The following is a 19,609-nucleotide window of genomic DNA, read 5'->3' as shown; positions in this document are numbered from 1 at the left end:
ACAAGAAAGGGGGAAGCCGTGAGCGAGGGGGAGAGAGAGGCGTGAGTTTTGGGTGGGTATTTTGCTACGGTGCAAAATAATATGACATCAAGCTTTTTGAAATATTTTTGACATATTTGTTTCAACTTTCAAATTCATGTAGGATTTGACTACTCGGTTAGAGCAACTTTAACTTTTATATTTTGTCATTTCATGTCCATATGACAATTTGATATATCGGTTAGAGATGTTCTCATTGAGATATTTCCCATATCAAATCAAATTAATAGGCCAATTAAATAGAATTTAATTGACACAATGAAGATGACATAGAAAATATTTCATCTTCCACGTGGCGTCACCTGAGTGGTTGTGGAAAATATGTGTTTCCACAAAACCCAATTGCCAAATTTATTCCACACTAAAATAATATCAAACCCAACTTGTTGGGTGGGGTGTATCTGGAGGGAGGAAGATAAGAAAAGGGGGTCCACTTTGATATGATCGATATTTAAACATAAAGAGTCCATGTACGTACCTGGTTCATGCATGGCTAGCTTTTTTCTTGGAAATAAATAGGTATTCAACAGAGAAAGTCTGCAAAGCTCAACTTGACCCATACGTCTTCCATTTACTTTCTGGCCTCAAAATATCCTATTCCATTTCCGCATGAAATAAAAATAATCCCAGCTTTTCACTTTTCAGATCTCAAATAAGTATTTACAGCTTAAAGAAAGGAAACACTGCATCCTCTCTGACTCTGAGCAACTACTTATTTATGCTCAACTGTCCAATTACCTGTGCCTCGCTGGATCAACAAAAGCAACTCTATTTTATATTAAGGCTCTACTACCGCTTTCTTCAACACGATAATAACGTCCAAACGTCCAAACAATCAATCAACACTGGATTAGCGCTGGCGATAATTCTTGGTAGACAATGTCCTTTTTATATTTCTAAGTGATTACACATTCCATCAAGTAGACTACCACATTTTCTTTGGTCCAAAAAATTAATGAGTATTTATATTGGTTATGATTTCCGTTTCAGGACTTGAATTTCAGACATGTATAATAAAACTATTTTCCAGTGTTGCGAATTAAAGAGAAAACAGTTTTCTGACAATAAAAATTATAGTTTATATTAATTGTGATGTCTTTATTCATGCCTTCAACCAACTGCTAAACCTACAAAGAAATAACTGCTAATTTTGATTGCCAAGTAGTAACTCAACTCTACTCAATTTCTGCAGATAGTTCTTATTGCTCTACAGTATATGATTTTCCAACAAACTTTCCTTTGGAATTTTTGTGTTCTTTTAATATAGAAGGATGTCTTGAAGACAGTTTCCATTACCTGTGATCAAATCTGAAACTATCTATGTAACTATAACAAGCTCAACCGCACAAGAGAGAAAAAGGAGCTGCTAATCTTGTAAACCTGTTTGACTAAGAATGTTATGGAGCTTGCTACTTGAAGCAAATTACAGCTTACGTCATCCCGTTGTTTGCCTGCAGCAAGACTCGTCGTAGCTCATGGGCAATCCCTTGCAACAACACTGGTTTTCGGATAACTCCGTTGATGCCACTCTGCAAACATCGATCCCACACATCTTCATCAGCACTAGCGGTTACGCCAATAATCAATGGCCACGTTCGGCTTCGAAATTTTTTAATTCTCAATGCAACTTCAAAACCATCCAACTCGGGCATGTGAAGATCCAGAAAAACAATTTGGATAGAGGTTCCAGCGGGACCAATAGTAGAAAGGCATTCTAATCCAGATGAAACAGAAGTTACAATGCAGCCTAGCTTCTCAAGCAGTCTCCGCGTCACAGCCCTGTTTACATCATCATCATCAGTTAATAAAACTTGCAAGCCCCTGAAAATAGAATTCGAATGTGGGTGCTCTGATGATTCTCCAGGTTCAGGGATGGCTATTGCAACGGATGGTCGAAGTTGAAACCGAAGAACGAGTGCCATGCTTTGAGCAAATCCTTGAGGGTTAGGAACTGCCCATATATTTCCCTGCATCAACTGCCAATAAAAAGTTATTTAGAAATACTTTAGTTAAAAGTGAAAATATCAAACATGCGACTGACAACTAAGGAACACCAACCAATAGCCCTTCCTCCCATGAAATGTAAAACTAGCAGATATATATAAAGGTCTTGAAAATCTGAACGAAACAATCTATCTCAAAATAATTTAATCATGTATTAATGCCAGTCAAGTAGTGACAATTTGAGAGAAACTATCATGTTTATCTTCGTAACATGGAGACTATACTTGTATGCTAAACCACCATGCTTTGAAACTAAAGTTCTTCACAAAAATATGCTTAAAATGAGCTATTAATAAGATACATCAGCAAACTGATCAATGCCAACACCAACTCCTCCAAGCTAGAGACATGCATATAAAAAAAACCACCTGGTATTCAATCAAGCAGGTAAACTAGATGTATTTCAACAACCAGATATGGCAGCGGGAAATTTTTTTTTCCTTCTATCCAACCTTACCTATCAAAGGGTGAGGTCACTATACATTCTACTGTGATAAAAATAAAGTTAACATCTTAGGTTATCAAGAAAAAGAAAACTGTTATATCCTGCGAGAAACTAGTGCAAAAACTTTCCTCATGCAGATTCTAGCTTCACAAACATCTTTCTGTTTTTTAAGTTTCCTAACATAAAAAGGATGCAGAGTCTAACTCTAAAACTTTTAATGTGTATTCCTTCATTAGTCAAAAGAATCTAACATATGTCCACACACACACAAAAACTCACAAAGACAAAGTTCATCACCCTCACCTGCACTAGCTTTTTGCAAATGGTGAAGCTCAAGCCCTCATCTATTCCCTCACTGGCGTATCTCCTACCAACAAGCTGCACCGCTGGAATAGTGCCCTCTGATTGAGAACCACTATTGGTCAAAGCAATCTCAAATCTAATATATACATCACCATCAGAAAAGTTATGTCTCCAGGCTGCCCACCTTTGATCATTCCTTCCCTGACTTCCATTATCTGAAGCAACCCGAAATACGACCAACCCTCCCCCCTTATATCCATTTAACAGGCTTCCCACCATATGCAAAATCACCTGAAACACCCTTCTTTCATCCCCCATGATATGATCAGGTAAGGACTTCTCGACATCAATTGCAAATCCAAAGCCCTTGTACACACATAAGCATTTGGCAAGGCAAGCTGCTTCCTTTATCAATGCATGTAACCGAAAAGATCTCATCTCCAATGGAAATCTTCCACTATCCTTTGCAGAATTATCCATCACATCATTTATCAAGGTTGATAGGACATTGCTCGTCCTCACCATTGCATCAATAATAACTCGTTGATCATTATTCAAATTCTCATCCTGCATCATTGAAAGCAGTCCCAAAATTGAGTGCATTGGCCTCCTCATCCCATCACTCATTACCTTTTGGAATGAGTTTCTTGCATGGCTTGCCATCATAGCATTCATCTTTGCCTGTTGCAGGGCTCGATTTTGCTCGGCCAACTTCTCCCTCATGAGTTGTGACTCTTCAAGGACTGCAGCATGGGATAAAGCGACGGCCACTTGATCAGCAACTACCTTAATTATCTCAAGGTCCTGGCTGCTCCAAGATCTAGGATGTCCACCAGGGAGGACCAAAACCAATATCGCATAACAAGTCTGGATCAACTCTGGAGTTCCTCCTTTGAAATTGGAAACCCGAAGCATTGGCATCCGAATTGCAGCTACTGGTCCCGGCTCACCTGAGTCACCACTGGCATGAACAAGTGCTGAGTCAGGCCTAAGGATGTTCACCCCATCACTCCCCTTGATATGTACAACATCTGAATCATTTATCGGAATAGAAAAGTTGTACATATGAGAATAATTCCTCCCTTTCAACTCATGGGTCAGGATCATCTCTGTTTTATTTTCATTAGGCATCCAAACTGCACAGTACTGCAAACCCAATGTCTCAGATAGCTCAAAAAGTGTAGTTGACAGAATTGTATGCCTATCAAGCGACTTGCGAATCTCTTGGGTAAGCATCCGAACATGCATTCCAGCTTCTTTCTGTCTCATTATAATTCCAACCTCTCTCCCAAGATCCCGAGTCTTCTTCTTCAACATAAACTCCCTCACTTTCACTTTGAGAAGCAAAGGGATGAGAGTGATGAGTGTTATAGCAGTGGCACAAGAGACCAGAGCAGTAAGAATTTTGAAAACTGTGAGAGCCAGCATAAGCTGGAACGGGTGAGGGCCATAAGTCCAGCCATTGAGTAAATGTGTCAATCCACATAGCACAATGAAGGCAATGAACTCAAAGAGGACCCATTTGAAAGGCACATTTGAGCAGCTGACAAAGTAAAGCAGCTCAATGGGGATGGAAAAGTAGGCCACCGCAATTAAGAAATCGCTCACTCGCTGACATTCTAGTATGCTCTCAATGCTCCACAAGCTGTTATCATCGTCACAATTGCACCGCGGAAAACCGTTATCAGACGCGGAAACACAAACGAGGAGCAACAAAATTGACAGCCCAGATGCTAATGCTTTTAACATTGCATCCAAACAACTGCTTCTTCAATCCATGTATCAGTAAAGACAGATCAACGTTTTAAACTAAATTGGCCTTGGACTACAATCATAAAACCACAACCTCTAATTTCCATTTCCTGTAAACACAATAAAAAAGCACAAACAAAAGCCCCCCCATTAACAACTAGAAGGAATTTTATACAAACAAACGTGAGATCTAACACACAAAAAACTAAATCCTGTCTAAATTTTATACTATGAATTGATGAATGGCACAGTGATTAAGAACACATAATTTTCCTCAATTAGAAGACAATAACCCAGATACAAGGAATGTTATGCCAAAACAGAAACCCATGAAAAGGAAAGAAAATAAACTCAGAAGCAAAGAAACCGTTTTTATAAATATAAGCCCACAAAACCAAAAAATAAAAATAAAGATAAATGCGGGCCAAGTAGAAAACGTACCTGTATCGGCAAGCGTTGCCAAAACCCAGATTCCAATTGAACCACCTACAGATCTTAGCCTTATAGCACATGCAGGAGACTCAAAGCACCTCCCCAGCCTTCAGCAACGACGCAATCTCATAAAAAGACAAACACACAGAGACACCAACATCTCCCGCTGCCCATTTATAGTAATAACAAGCAGCTAGCAGCAGCTACAAGCCTCCTCCCCAACGGAGAAAAAAAACCCAGTGACAAATCCCGATAAAAATTGCAAACCCAAGAAGAAGAAAGATTTTATTTTTTGCAAGTGAAAAAGTTTTAAAAAACCATTAAACCCAGTTTTCTGAAACACTAAACCAGCCACCTCGCGCCGTGTAAACCGCTGGTGGGCACTAAAAACTTGAGCTCGAGAGTTGAGAAGGCGGTGTGTGATTCGGTGGAAAGCACAAAACCAAAAACCAGGTTGCCTTTCTCTCTCTCTGTGTCTCTCTCTCTCTTGTTTTCCCAGTCTTCATTCAGCTCCCTTTATAGCAACAAAGAAAAGAAAAATTAAAAACAAAAACCCGTAAATCTCTTCCTCTCTTTTCTTTATATGTTTTCAAATTTGGACCAAAATAAAATTGAAAAGGGAGGATTTTTTTTTAGACACAGAGAGAGAGAGAGAGAGGGAATATTGTTTGCGCTTTGCGCCGTTGTTTCGTAGGAAGAGCAGGAAAAAAATATTAAAGAAAAAGGAAAGAGAAGGAAAGAGGTGGGCCCACCCTTGTTACATGAAGAGAACTTGGACGCTCTTTGGCACAAAACGTCATCGTCACACCCAAAAACATTTGTATTTTTTTTTCATTTCTATCTCTCCAAAACAAAAACAAAAATCAACCCAAAAAAGAAAAAAAAAAGAAAAAAAAGTCCACGTGGCAGTCATGGAGGCCTGCCTGAACTTAACCAGCTTTCGTTACAAGCGCGTTCTATTCAAACGCATTTTGCATTAATTACAGGGAAAATGTCACTTTTGGTTAATGTGATTTATTATTTTTATCATTAAGGTCCATGTGTTGTTTTCAATTTAAGTAATACAAGAACAGTCTCCAATTCCTGTTAAAATAAAGTAACTTCCGTTACTTGTTGAGGGGCATTTCGGTCCAAAAACAAGAAAGACAGAAAAAAACAGAATGGAAAGAGAAGCCCTCAGCGCAGCGACAGCACCACCCCCACTGGCCCACACGCCAACCTACACACTCGGCCGCATCTTCCCAACCCAGTATAACTCCACCACCTCAATGTGGCTAGGACTACAGATTTTCCAAGTCTTGAGTCCGCATGGTATCTGAAGGATTTATCTCAACGAGAGCAGATGGCCATCCAAACCATTTGTTAGATGAGCTGGAACCCTAGCAGAAACCATGGCAGCAACCACCCACTGGAGAAACCAACTGCCCATTGATAAAGTCGAAAAAATGAGAAGGGATTGAAGATCAAGGTGGTGGAGTTACTGGTTGGGGAGATTTTGGGGGGTAATGGTGTGGCTGAGCTGTGGGGTTCTCTATCTCTCCCTTTTTTTTTATTTCTTTTTTTCCTTTTCTTATTTTTTGACTGAAATGCCCCTCAACAAAATAACGGAAGTTACTCTAATTTGATAGAAACTGGAGATTGTCTTTGAATTGCTTAAAATGAAAACTACAAAGTCAAAAATGATCAAATTGAAACCACATATACCTTAATAATAAAAGTAGTAAACCGCAAAGACCAAAAGTGACATTTCGCCTTAATTATATACCAAATGACCATATAATCTAGTCTGAACCTCTACCCTCTCTCTCCTCTTGCAAGTTTTAACAGATTAGGAATTTTCCAAAAGTTATTGCCTCTTTTAGAAAATGAACTGATTTTTTCACTTATCTTCTATCCACTTACCGTCTTTTTTGATTTTTTAACACTTTAGTAATTACCATTAAAAGAGAGTGTGTGTAAGTGGATAGTGCCGAAATCATAAGGGAGTGTAAGTGAATAAAAAGGGAATGAAAAAATCAGCACCCTTCTGGCAAGCCACCAGTTTTATGTACATTAATTCAACATGAGCTATTTACGTGCAAGCCAAGTTCGGTTTCAACTCTTTGTTTTTTTTAAAAAAAAAACTTTCTGAAGTTTGTGTTTGTATTTGTATGAAAAATCTGGCTTTATGAGAATATCCTGTCTACAACTTGCTAGGAGCTCCATTTGAGACTAAGTTATTTCTTTACAAACAAATAATTATTTTGAATAAACAAAGGGGTTTTATATTATAGCTACCTGACTTAACACACAATAAGGTATTTACAAAGTTAGCAACTTCCAAATCCTAATTAAATAATAGGAAAACATAGAGGTCACATTCGTGCAAGGGGGGAAGAACATAATGCAATAGAAACAATCGATGTTATATTTGTTGTGATGTTACCTCGTTTGGATGTTTACCCAAAATACTATTACTTAATTATTTCAAGATGTCCAAATTTAATGAATAAAAAACATTACAAAATACCAGTGTTGGTTGAACAAGTGATATTGAACTTAGGACGTTAGGTGTAGGAGTAAATGTTTTTAACCACTTGAGTTACAAGTCCCTTGCAACTAAAATGTTTATTATAGTTCGATTTTAGAACTCATATATTTGTATGACACCAATATTTATTTTAAAAAGTGAGTATGGAAAAAAAATCAAAATTAACCCCTAAAATTACTTTTTAAATCCCAAATAAGAAATATGATTAGTAAAGCTAAATATATACATATTTAGTAACTCAAGTGGTTAAGAGTATTTACCCCTACATCTATAAATAAATAAATAAATATATGTATACATATTTACAATGAGACTTATTGTACATATGAGATGGTATGTACTTAAATAAGCTATAACAAACATTACATCAAAACACAACACAATAGTTGGAAAACCCGAACAAGACTTGGAACTCATGATAGCTCGAGGATATTACTCATTTTATCACTTTGCTCATGTCATAAAATGATAAAATAAGGTGAGTTTCATAAGCTCTATATAGGTATAAGAAAATTATTCATTATAACCAATATTCCAACAAAACATATATCTAAAACGCAAAAATACATATCATATACATTCAAGTCAAAAAATTCACATTTTTTGGTCCTAGCCTCCTTGTGTTTTTGAGGCTCCGGCTTTTCTTAGTGCTATGTTAGCTGCTGATGTTCGAGGTGTTGCTAGACCTCATCTAGGTTCTGTTTAGTTTCTTTTTGGTTTGGGGTTTTAGCCCCCACTGTACCAAAACAAAATACATTCACATTTTCAAAGAACAAGATTTGAAGCACTGGTATAATACTACTAGTAATTAAAACCACTAAAGAGTACCTAATATATAAAGTGAAGCTATTTTTTATTCGAAGATAAAAGGTTCATCAAATTCATTTTCTTGGTTAGCCCAACATTGTATTTATGAGCTCTAATTATCAATTTCGGCAACCACCTCAAAATATGATAATCGAGTACACCTCACAAAAATGGGCCCTAACCAAGTTTGGGGTCTTTCACCCTAGGAAGACACAATCCCTACTTACTTAATTTTGTGGACCTAACCTATTCAAAACTCGTTTAATCTTATTAGTGGTATTTCAAAAACTATATCTCTAAGCTCTTGCGGCGAAGGAGGTCATGAATTGGAGTATATTTCAAAAGGGGAAAATGTGTTTGTTGTTATTGTTAATCCAAAACACAAACAAAGAAATAACAACACAAGCAAACCAAGCAGGCAGCTGTAAAGTAAGGTGGTTCTCTTGTTTGGGAGGAGCAAGAAGAAAAGAGAAAATCCATAAATTTGGACCAACATTTGAAACGTGAGGCACATGGTGATTGCCGATGATGAAAGACCCGCACACTTGACGCGCCAACTTGGGATTGCAAATTGCAGTCGCGGGAATCGCAAAGCAAATAAGATACACATATGGACACACCCCGCGCCCGGCCGTGAACTCCGTCAGTTTGGATAGGTGAGAAAAGAATGAGGACGCACGAGGAGTGTGATTGCGCCATCTAGATCCTTTTTTTCTATATTTGGATATGAAAAATACATATTATATATATCACTCTTTCTACCCTTTTTGACCCTCCATTTTGCGTTGAATTACGTGCAACTTATTAAGACGTATTTAATTTAACTTAGTGTTTATGCATTTAATTAAGCACCCCAATCTCTCTAGTCTCTACCATTAGGCATTAATTAATTGGTGGGATATCACAATTCACATGCCACGCTTTGGGCGGGTTTCCGAGTTCCCATAGAGCCTTTCTTTTCTTTGGATTGGACCTAGAGCTATTTTGTTTTCTGTTGAATATCTAGTGTAGCTACCCTTTTTGTCTTTAACTAGTTTGCCCACCTACATGTGTTCCATGGTTTTGATTCAAGATTAATGATTTACAAAATCTTTAAGGACGATGCATAATCAAAAGTTGTGAAAACTTTACTACATCTTGTTTTATTAAAAAATATAAAACAACTAAAGCAAGCCGTGGCGGAACTAGAGTCTATATTATTACGGGAGCCAATAGCTAAAAAAGATACGAAAATAAATACAGATTTCAAGTTTTATATAAAAACTTCAATGAAGTTTATGAGAATTGAAGGGAGCCACAGCCACCTCTCGCCTGTAAGTATTTTACAACTAGAGTTATAAGATTTCGAAAACCTTACTAAATTGAATTGTTAGCTTAAGTTGAACACTCAAACAACAAAAGGCAAGTAATCAATCGTGCCTTTTGTTGAGTGGTACATTGCACTGGGATGGGAATAAAAAACTTGGACCATAACATTGAATGGAAGAATTTGACGCCTAGTCTAATCATATAAGGAAAGGGATTTGGCTCTACCAAGAAATTATAAAAGCCCAAACCAAACCACCATTGTATTGTATGAGAATAGTGACTGGTAAATTTATAAGTTTGGAGATTGACAATGATTTGAATGTTGCGTGAACCACACAAAGTAATAATTGGTTGTCCCCATTATATTATATTCCCGGCCTATCTTATAATAACTGATCACATAATTAACATGTAATAGGAAATTTAAAGTAGCGTTACATACTGCGGTACATGAAACTTTGGGAGTTCCAAAGTCCAAAATTTCAATGATTTTTATTGTTGATGCTGGATTGGTATTCACTAATCATGTAATCTAAAGTGATAGCTGGTGCTCACCTGCTCAAACCAAATATTATTACCCCAAAACTGATATGATTGAGAGAGAGAATTAATGGACACATGGTTTCGTTCCATACATCTTTCCATTTTGGAGTATCATTTTCTCACCGGACAGGACTCTCTCTGTAAGTTATCTGTCTCTTTCAATGCACTAGGGACTTCAAATCCACCCTCCCATTGTTTTTGACTTGCCCCATGGATGGATTCGGTTTTCAATTAAACCACGGTTTAAAGCCAACCATCATTATGAACTTTGATGAATCCAATAGGCTTTGTGTTCCCCCCCCCCACCATGTCTGCTTAAGAGAAGTCAGCTGGAAAATGAATGCACAAGATAAATATTAAATACCAGTTTTTCTCTTTGCGTCTTTCGTATGTAATTTGGAGCAAGGGATAGAGAGAAACAAAATATATACACGCATGTTAATAGTCGCACAAGTCACGTCATTCATTCAATCTATTATGCTCTTTGCAGTATTAATCGTGACACATTCACATTCAGATGTTCAAAGTTATTAGAATGACAGTTTGATCACTTGAAATGGATGTTGCCAAACCCTGGACGACAGTGAGTCAATGCCTCATGGCACAATATGGCATTGCATACTTTTTTGTATCCAGTTGGCGAGCTACTTGGTGCCTCAATGGCAAGAGTTCAAAACCTGTTGGAAGTACTTTGTGAGCGAGGATTAATCACACCCTTCAGGTGTGGGGACACCTCGTGGTATTTATCCAAACAAGAAAAGGAAAAAAAGAACTGGATCCTTGTTCATGTATTGAGATGAGAATCAGATAAAGGACAATAAGTTGTGGTATTTGAAAACTTGGGAATATAGAGAAACTTGGGAAAGCATGTATCAAAGTCATGGGGATGGCAAAATGCTTAATATTATGGGGACATAAGGCATAATTGGGTTGGGAAAGTCAAGATGGCACAAGATCACTTTCTTTTTCTTGCATTCCCATGTGCACTTATAGCTAGATGGTACATGTTTAAGGAAGCTGGTGCTTTTTGGTGGAGGGGTCTCTGCGCAATGCACATGATCATGCAACATCCCATGTGTTACAAATAAAGAGCTCCATACATATCTATGGCCAGTTATTGAGTTTTAGCAATGTTCCTTTGGTTTTAGGCTAATTCTGCACTTACTCTAAGCCTTTTTCTAATTATAGATCTTCTAGTACTAGTGTTGGTTTCATCATATTTTGGTCGTCACTTTCATTTGATAACTATCATTGTTCTACTTAATATGTCTAATGTTTTCGGCGATGTCTTGGAGATCTTTTTTGTCAAGAGACTTATCCCATTACAAAATATAATGCGTTGAGCGTCTCCATCTTTTGTGAATTGATTTTCGATTAAATATTCTAAGTTTGTAAGGCTCTATTTGGTGAGTTAGACTGGATTGTATATATCTAATTAAAATGGATATGAGTTTTAGCCATTATTTGGTGGGCTTAAATGTGTCTCAGACTGAATTTGGGCCTTGAATCCAAGTCCCAAATAATTGGGACTCTGGAATCCAAGCCCATATGTATATACGTGGGTTTTGAATCCAAGTCTTCTCCTACAGAGAGCGTGAACACCTCTTTTCTCTTCTCTGGTTTGACGTCTTCTCTCTTCTCTTCTCTCCTTTCTCTCTTCCCCTGTTTCTCTGTCTTTGGATGTTTTGGTAGTTTGGGACTATTAATCTGATGATTGTATAGCTCACATAAAAGAAAAGAAATGCAACTTTATGTTTTATTGACGTATTGTCCTGACCTGTATGTGATATAGAAACTTCAATGTAGGCTCATTGAAAGTTCATCCTTTAATTTACTCAATCTTTTTGTCGCACAAGGCAAGGGGGGCCATTGAAGAAGTCAAGTTGGCTCAAATGAGGACCTGATTACACTGCTGCAGACAGACACATCCTCTCTTCATGTTGAATTATGGAAAGACTCAAGCTGGGACATTCTTCTTCTTGTTTTGTTTGTATAAGGTATAAACCTAAATAAATTGGTTGGGCCAATCCTTAAAACATACATTAGAGTATTTAGTTGGGCCACATTAGGCCAATCCTTAAATCATAAAACTTGGCCATCGTTAGCACTTCATCATATGGTTATGGTATTGATTTTAACCCAACAAAAGTTTTAGTTTCAATTCGGCCTTCTGAGAAGATGCAGCAAATCACTCAGTTCTATAACATTAATTCATAAAGACCATCTTAACAGCAGACTGTCCCCATTACATACCTAATATGTGACCGATTGAGTAGGGTTAGGACTGAAAATGTTGATTTATGCCCGCCGGACGGGGGTGTTCTTCCTCTAAACTATGTGTTAGACTATGATGACGTGATACATATAATTAGACTTGTCGATATGCAACGGGAGCATTTTGGCATATTGTATCTTAATATATATGTTATAGGGGCATACACATACAAATTTATTAGGCTGGCAAATAAAAAGAAACTATATATAATTGTGAGCTCAATTAGGGTTCTTTGAGAATGAAGACAAAGTATTGGTTGTGATTTCTTTAACCTGTGTGTGCCTAATGACGTATTTTTTATATTGGCAATAGGCCCCAAATGATGTATATATTTGGAAAGTGCCCTAACTCTCCACAGTCTGCTTTCATGATTTTACTAATTAATATGGACCAAACACATACACATGTCTCTTCCTCCTAGAGTCGCATACACAGAGTGGGACATTAATAAGATAGATTAGAACATAAAGTGTGATTTCGACACATGAAAGTGAAGCTTAATTATTATGGTTCATCATGCATGCAAATTGTGATTTACCATTCTTTTTTAGTGTAGCTATTATCTGCTACATCCTCATGAGAGTGATAAAATTATAATTAGATACTAACTCTACTAGTGCAAGTAATGATAGCCTCTCTCTCTCTCTCTCTCTCTCTCTCTCTCTCTCTCTCTCTCTCTCTCTCTCTCTCTCTCTCTTTTATATGTCAAAAATAGAAAGTTGGCAATGGAGAAGCAGAGACAAAAAGATGATTAAAAGGTTAACAACAACAAAAATGTTAGAGTAGAGCACTAGCTATAGAATAGCTAGTTACTTAATTTTATATGCTTAGTATAAAATATAATTATGTTATAGTATATACTTTATAGCACACAACCTTTCTACGAAGCAATGACGGAGCTATTCATAGGCGCCTGAAGTGGCCTTGGTCCCCTCCATCTTCTCACCTCCTTTTACTATTAGAGAGTATAGTAATTAATAGTTATAGATTAATTGCAGAAAAAATTTCATAGTTTAAAACTTGTGGCCCCCCAAACATCAAACTCTACCTCCGCCATTGCTTCGAAGGAAGAATATTAATTAAGCTTGTTGAGAGCTAGGATGAAGTGGAGGCACATGCATGCTAGCTAGGTATCGTCCATAAAAGAGTTTACAGAAAATGAATGAGGGAGATATATATGTATACCACAGTGCGGTACAGAAATTAAGTAAAGGTTGATTCTTTGAGATATAGACGTTCCCCTTTTCTGGTGGCTGTGATTAAAGGTCCATAATGAGTTGTTCAATTTTAATTATGAACCTAATTCGTTGATCTTTTGTCATTATATGTAGGCTGCCAATGGAGATTTCTGCAAAAGCTCACATGTAGTAGAACTCAAAGAGTCAAAGAGTCAAAGAAGGCGTTGACCTTTTCCATGTTTATTATGGGACTGTAAGAAAAGTGCAGACCTTCCTTTTAATTATATCAGTAACTGCTAATATAATGCCATGGAAAAATTGCACAAAGACATATATATTTATTGGTAATCTGATGATCTGTGGCTTTATTCTTACAAGAAAAAGGAGATGTGTGTGCGTGCTACAAGATTTCTGTAAATACCAGAATTTTGAAAGATGCATGTCATATCAAAAGAACAGCCAAGTGAAGAACTTTGTAAACTTAATCTGTAAGTGAAGAACAGAAATATATATGCATGCTATATTGTTAATAAGCTATGGATATTGCACTAATACTTCATTAATTAACAAATTAATCCGTACCGAGGAACCCGATATCTATCGTTCTTTTCTTCTCCTCAATTGTTTTGAAATGGAGACCTACATACTTATATATTATAACCAAACCTAGACAAATTAAGGAAAATACATATAAATTTTTACAGTGCACTTCTTAAATACCTTTTGTGCTTAAGAAAATAGTTCTGATGGAGTAATCTCTCTACCATATGTGTTTCCCTGGTAGTCATAAATCCCTAGGTCAATTAAAGTGTACCCTTACAAATTATCCATGCCCAAGTCGAAGCTCCAAATCCACCTCATCATTACTCCTCACTCCCCTTCTGTACTCATCATCTTCCAAATGGTTGGGGCTGAACCGCAAGCTCAAATTTGCACCCCAGAGTTCTTGGTTCACACCCAAAGACTGATGCCTTGACCCAATTGAATCATCATGATCATAAACATATGGGATTCTAGGGCTGGACCCAGATGGCTGAAAATACATCTGGTAATTCCTCTGATCCACAACCGGATAGTACCCTGAACCTGCCTGGCTTGAAATTGGTGCACTACTAAATTGTTGATGATGATATGTACTCAAAGAGGAGTATTGATCCTCATTTGAGTAGTGGTTTGAATTAAGTGATGAAGTACCTGAGACGAGTTGCTTTGCTTTGGCTCTGTCTTTCCTGTGGATATTCATGTGACCTCCCAGGGCTTGAGCGTTGGTGAAACCCCTCTTGCAAAATGTGCATTCGTAGCTTCGTTTTGCCGTAGTAGAACCCGAATCTTGATCATGATCTTTGACTTGATCCTCATCACTTGATAAACTAGTCTCTGGGCTTCTTGGTCTCCAAGATTCCATGTCGAAAACCCTTGTTATCTTACAAACCAAGATTCCTAATTTTCTTCACTTGGAATCACAAAGCAAAAGAATCTCTCACACACAGTTGGGACACGAGATGAACTGAGAGAAAGAGGGTTGGGTTGAGGGTATTATATATGCAGGGAGGAAATTAATGGAAGTGTGATGGATGCAAACTACAAGACACATTGGCATTTGCTATATATATTGTGGCTTTAAATTAAGGGGAACACAATTTTGGCATTTGTGGGAAGACTTTTTCATGTAGCCGGCTATGAAAATGGTTCCATTTTAATTATTATTTATTTAGTTTTTTGTATTCTTACCATCAAGTTATTTCTGCCGCTAATTTTGGTTTTGTTTCCAGTTGTTATTTGTCATCATCTCTACTCTACAATGTCTACATGTGTGAATGGGGTTTTGCTGCAGCATATATACTTCAATACGAGTAAGCTATATATGGCTACTACTATTAATTAACAGCAGCTGCCGTTTAACTTAATTATTTTCCACATGCTAAATTAATTACATCCTATATGTGGATTAAACGTCAGCCCGTTTTCTTACCCTCTTGTGACTCATTGATAATTGGAAAGAGATTATGTGGTTCATTTGTCAGGTTTTGCTTGGTCTCCAAGACTAACTAGAGTGAGCAAATTAACCCCCTTCTATGGTATTCCCCTTTGTAATTGTTGATTGAAGAAAAGGGATCACAAAAGTCGAACTCTGATTATAAGTGTAAGGATACCTTCACGTTAATTTGTACATTTTATCATGTCAAAGGACTCACAGAAAAAACGCAAGATGAAAAACTGAGAGTGTGTATAGCACTTTTCATGTTCGATTATCCCTTCATTGAATTGATCCAAGCTAATTAAGATCCAACTAAACAACTAGTTATAGTACTCAATTAGGTATAAATTATAATTAGGAGATGATGATGAGAAGTGGGAATTGGGGGGAGCAGTTCAAAAGGAATAAATAGATAGTAACCCTAATAATTAAAAAATTTGAAAATCTCCACCACACCATTTGTCTACTTGTGTTGTGTAGTAGCAGTTATTAGCTGGGGCTTTTTGTATCGGAGACGGCCAAATTAAAACACGTCCTGCTGCGGCATCTTATGGCATTTTACCTTTGACCATGTCTCTAAAATGATATCATCAGTGCTTACTGCTAAGACCACAGAGACGGCTACTTTCTTCCTTCTTGTTTTATAATTAACCCTCCCAAGTCCAAAGAATTATTCATCATCATCATCAAATTAAATGTGCAATTATAATAATTATTAATATTAATAATTGATTACATGCAAACAAATCTTGGACAAATGGAAGATTAAGAGGGCGTCAGTGACAGCAACGTGAGTGCTGTATGTTTAGTGCTTGCACTGCCAATTCAATTCTGATTAGCCATTATAAAATAAAATATGTGAAGTGGGTTTTGCAGATACGATCCAAATTATGTCTGTTTCTTCCTGGAATTGGAATTTCCAATCAATGTATGGTAGGTTCAAAAACTTGGCTACAATATGGGCTAGTAAAACTTGGCTCAACCAACGATTTAGGGTTAAATTTCACTTTTGATCCCTATAATATGTTCGAATTTTCACATTAATCCTTGTATATTTAATTTTTGTTATCTTTTTTGCAATTTAAGAACACGTTCATATTTTCGCCCAATCGCTCAACATAAGTGGCACATGCTTATTGTGTGTGCCTCTACTCTGTCTTGCGCTCGAAGACCTACCCGTAGATTAAATGCAAGTTGGTTACTGAGTTTGAGACTTGATGTGATTCAAAACAAAAGGAGACAAATTTGTAAGTGAGATTTGTTGAAAATGATTGGGATGAGGAAAGAAAGAAACGGGAAAATTAGAGAGTTGGGCCAGTCAAAGAAGGGGACCACAATATTTGGGCCTAAGTACGGGGCCTCTATGTAAACAATCCAATGAATTCTTGTAGAAATGTGTACACATTTGGATTTTCCTATTGCAATATTTCTGAACTTTGTTCTTGTTATATAAATTTCTTTTTTTAAAATAAAACCAAAACCACAATTTCTTGTTATATGCATAGTTCATACATGTGATCTGTTGTGAAATTTATTGCAAGCGCACAATCCGCACAAGTAATACAGTGATAAGTGAAATGTCGTTCCCACGAAGAGTGATTTAATTTACTAAGTACCAATTGTGATTAACCCAAGACTTTATTTGAACAATTGAATGATGAGATTTTGATTGATTAATTAACTAAAACAATGAATAAAAGCAAGCTTAGAAAAATAAAATAGTGAGATTCAAGTTATGAGAGCACTAGAGCTTCCGATTTCACCATAACCAATTCTACCCAATTCCCTTAGCATGTTAATCCTAATTATTCTCCATGTTGACAGTTGATTTTCCCTACTTTATTCGATACTCCATCCCTGGTTATACCAAAAGTATTCTTATTACCAACCCACTCTATCCCTAGTGATGGAATTAAGATAATAAGAACCCATTAAACTCCTTGGAAAATCTGTAAAACAACCACATAAGTCATGACAAACATCCCTGTCTAATCATGTAACTCATGGCATCTATTACAAGAAGCAACCCTAAATTGGATATCCCTATCGTCAATTTAGCATCAAAACAATTAAATGTTGGCCAAACATTCAAAGTATTAAGCATGGTAAAAGATACTCAACATGGAAAAATACTTGGAACTAACATTGACTAAAGTAATTGAGTATTCATGGCTAGGCTACATCGTAGCCCTAGCAAGAAGAAATTAGTTCATGACAACTTTAATAAAAACCATGATAAACAGTGTCATAGGAAAGAAAAAACCAATTGAAGATTTGATCTCTGCACAACAGCAACTCTCGCTTCAGGTCGTCTTCTTTGTCTCTCTAAAACTCTCTCTCCTTTGAGTGTTTTGGCTATGAGTCTGAATGTGTAGGAATGTGATGGTAGATGATGGGGGATCGCGGATGGATAATGGGTAATGGATCCCTCGAACAATGACCTAAACTCTCTATTTATAACACTCCTAGAAATCCTACCTAAGGTATAATTACAATTGGTATAAAAATAGGATTCCTTCTAAAATAAGGTCTTCTTTATTTCTCCTTGTTTGACTTGATAAGACTTGAACCCTCTTGAACTAGGAAATTAATACAACATTCCTTGCAACAAAAGGAATGACTTGGCTTCTTTTTTAATTAAACTCCAATCTTCATCTTCTTGCCCTTTTTTGCCCACTTTCTCCTATTTCACAAATCTCACAAAACCAATTAAAACAACCAATTTAATTCAAGGAAATTAACAAATAAATAAGCAAAGGAGGCATAAAATATATATAAAATATAGGCTTATCAAATACCCCCAAACCTATCTTTTGCTAGTCCTCGAGCAAAACTGAAAATCAAAAATAAATTAAAACAAACAAACTAAACTAAACCACTTTCGCAGGTAATCTCGATGGCACTTAGCATGTGCCACAAGCCTTTAAACCTCTAGGTGTCCCTAGTAGGAGGAGTTGTGTCTCCTGAGGGTTTACCAGTCACGACACCCACAAACGCTCCTTTCAAAACAAATTCATTAAAGCAATACTTCCAACAAACTAATAATAACCAATGAATGCCAATCACAATTCAAAAACTAAAGTTATGCCATTACAAATAAAATGCACCATAGTGTAAAGTGTAAAGCCAATACTCCACGCACTCTAACTTAAAGATAACCACACTCGGCGTGTGTACAAATTCGCCTTGACTCTAGGCCTCACTGGATAACTCTCAATTTTCTCACAGAACCTAGGGTTGCACTCTTACCTCGCATATGTGAATGAAGTTAGGTGAAGAAATCAAAATATAAGACACATATGCATCCAAGATGAATAAAAGGCAATTTCTGAAAATAGATCTCATGGAAAGGAAATCAAATACTAAGAACCACAGATGAAGTACATACCTCCACTTTCGAGTAAGAAGTTCCCAAAGATCCGTTTAGGTCTTTACTATGGTTGTAATGTAAGGCTAGGTTATGGGTTATGAAAGAAAGGATAGGAAATACTAGAACTTGAGACATACCAAGGAATTTATCGTATTATACGGCTTGGCTCTTCAAATTTACTTCATAAAGGCATCCAGGATTTTTTATATGCTTTATTTTTTTCTTTTCCTTTTGCAATAGAATATATTTCTCTTCTTTTCTTTTTTTTTTTTTCTTTTTTTTTTTAAGCACATATTTCCTCGGTACATGCCACATCTTTTTGTTGATGTAGAGCTTAACCTTCATCCTTATCTTCATGTGCTATGGTATATCCCAAGTTATAGGGTATGGCTAAAAATAGGGTAAAAACAAGGTAAAGAAATATTGTGGGTGATGAAAGAAAAGGCTAAGTATTTGGCTTCAAAGGGTTGATGGCACACACAATGGGTAGGACATGAGGCTTTATTTGGTGGTTAGAACATGCATAGCCTAACATCATCTCTCAAGGTCCATCCAACTCAAAAGTAAAAGCATAAGATGATTCATACAAAACAGAGATTAGTTTTTAGTATTCAATTCAAAAGCCTAATTGAGATCAATCTAAAT

The 19,609-nt window shown here is 36.7% G+C and overlaps 2 protein-coding genes across 2 annotated transcripts; both read right to left on the bottom strand.

The window, feature by feature from the left end:
* Positions 1–1,116: 1,116 nt before the first annotated feature.
* Positions 1,117–5,661, bottom strand: ETR2 (Signal transduction histidine kinase, hybrid-type, ethylene sensor). Its single transcript, XM_021951712.2, has 3 exons — positions 4,985–5,661; positions 2,792–4,653; positions 1,117–2,015 (listed from the first exon to the last, which is right to left on the bottom strand). Exons 2-3 carry the CDS (start codon positions 4,538–4,540, stop codon positions 1,470–1,472), a joined length of 2,295 nt encoding a protein of 764 aa, XP_021807404.1. The 5' UTR covers positions 4,541–4,653; positions 4,985–5,661; the 3' UTR covers positions 1,117–1,469.
* Positions 5,662–14,292: 8,631 nt separating this feature from the next.
* Positions 14,293–15,157, bottom strand: LOC110751568 (zinc finger protein GIS-like). The gene has a single exon (XM_021952059.2). It carries the CDS (start codon positions 15,019–15,021, stop codon positions 14,440–14,442), a length of 582 nt encoding a protein of 193 aa, XP_021807751.2. The 5' UTR covers positions 15,022–15,157; the 3' UTR covers positions 14,293–14,439.
* Positions 15,158–19,609: the final 4,452 nt, after the last annotated feature.

This window comes from Prunus avium, chromosome 1, assembly GCF_965620075.1.
Source record: "Prunus avium chromosome 1, drPruAviu1.hap1.1, whole genome shotgun sequence".
NCBI classification, from domain to species: domain Eukaryota; kingdom Viridiplantae; phylum Streptophyta; class Magnoliopsida; order Rosales; family Rosaceae; genus Prunus; species Prunus avium.
Note: the sequence above shows the minus strand (reverse complement) of the source record. Positions and strands in the feature narration are given on the sequence as shown.

Coding starts and splice junctions, on each gene's coding strand:
- ETR2 (XM_021951712.2), bottom strand. CDS start 4,540: ATGTTAAAAGCATTAGCATCTGGGCTGTCAATTTTGTTGCTCCTCGTT. Junction 2,016..2,791: donor TTTGCAAAAAGCTAGTGCAG/GTGAGGGTGATG, acceptor TTTTATTGGCAG/TTGATGCAGGGAAATATATG.
- LOC110751568 (XM_021952059.2), bottom strand. CDS start 15,021: ATGGAATCTTGGAGACCAAGAAGCCCAGAGACTAGTTTATCAAGTGAT.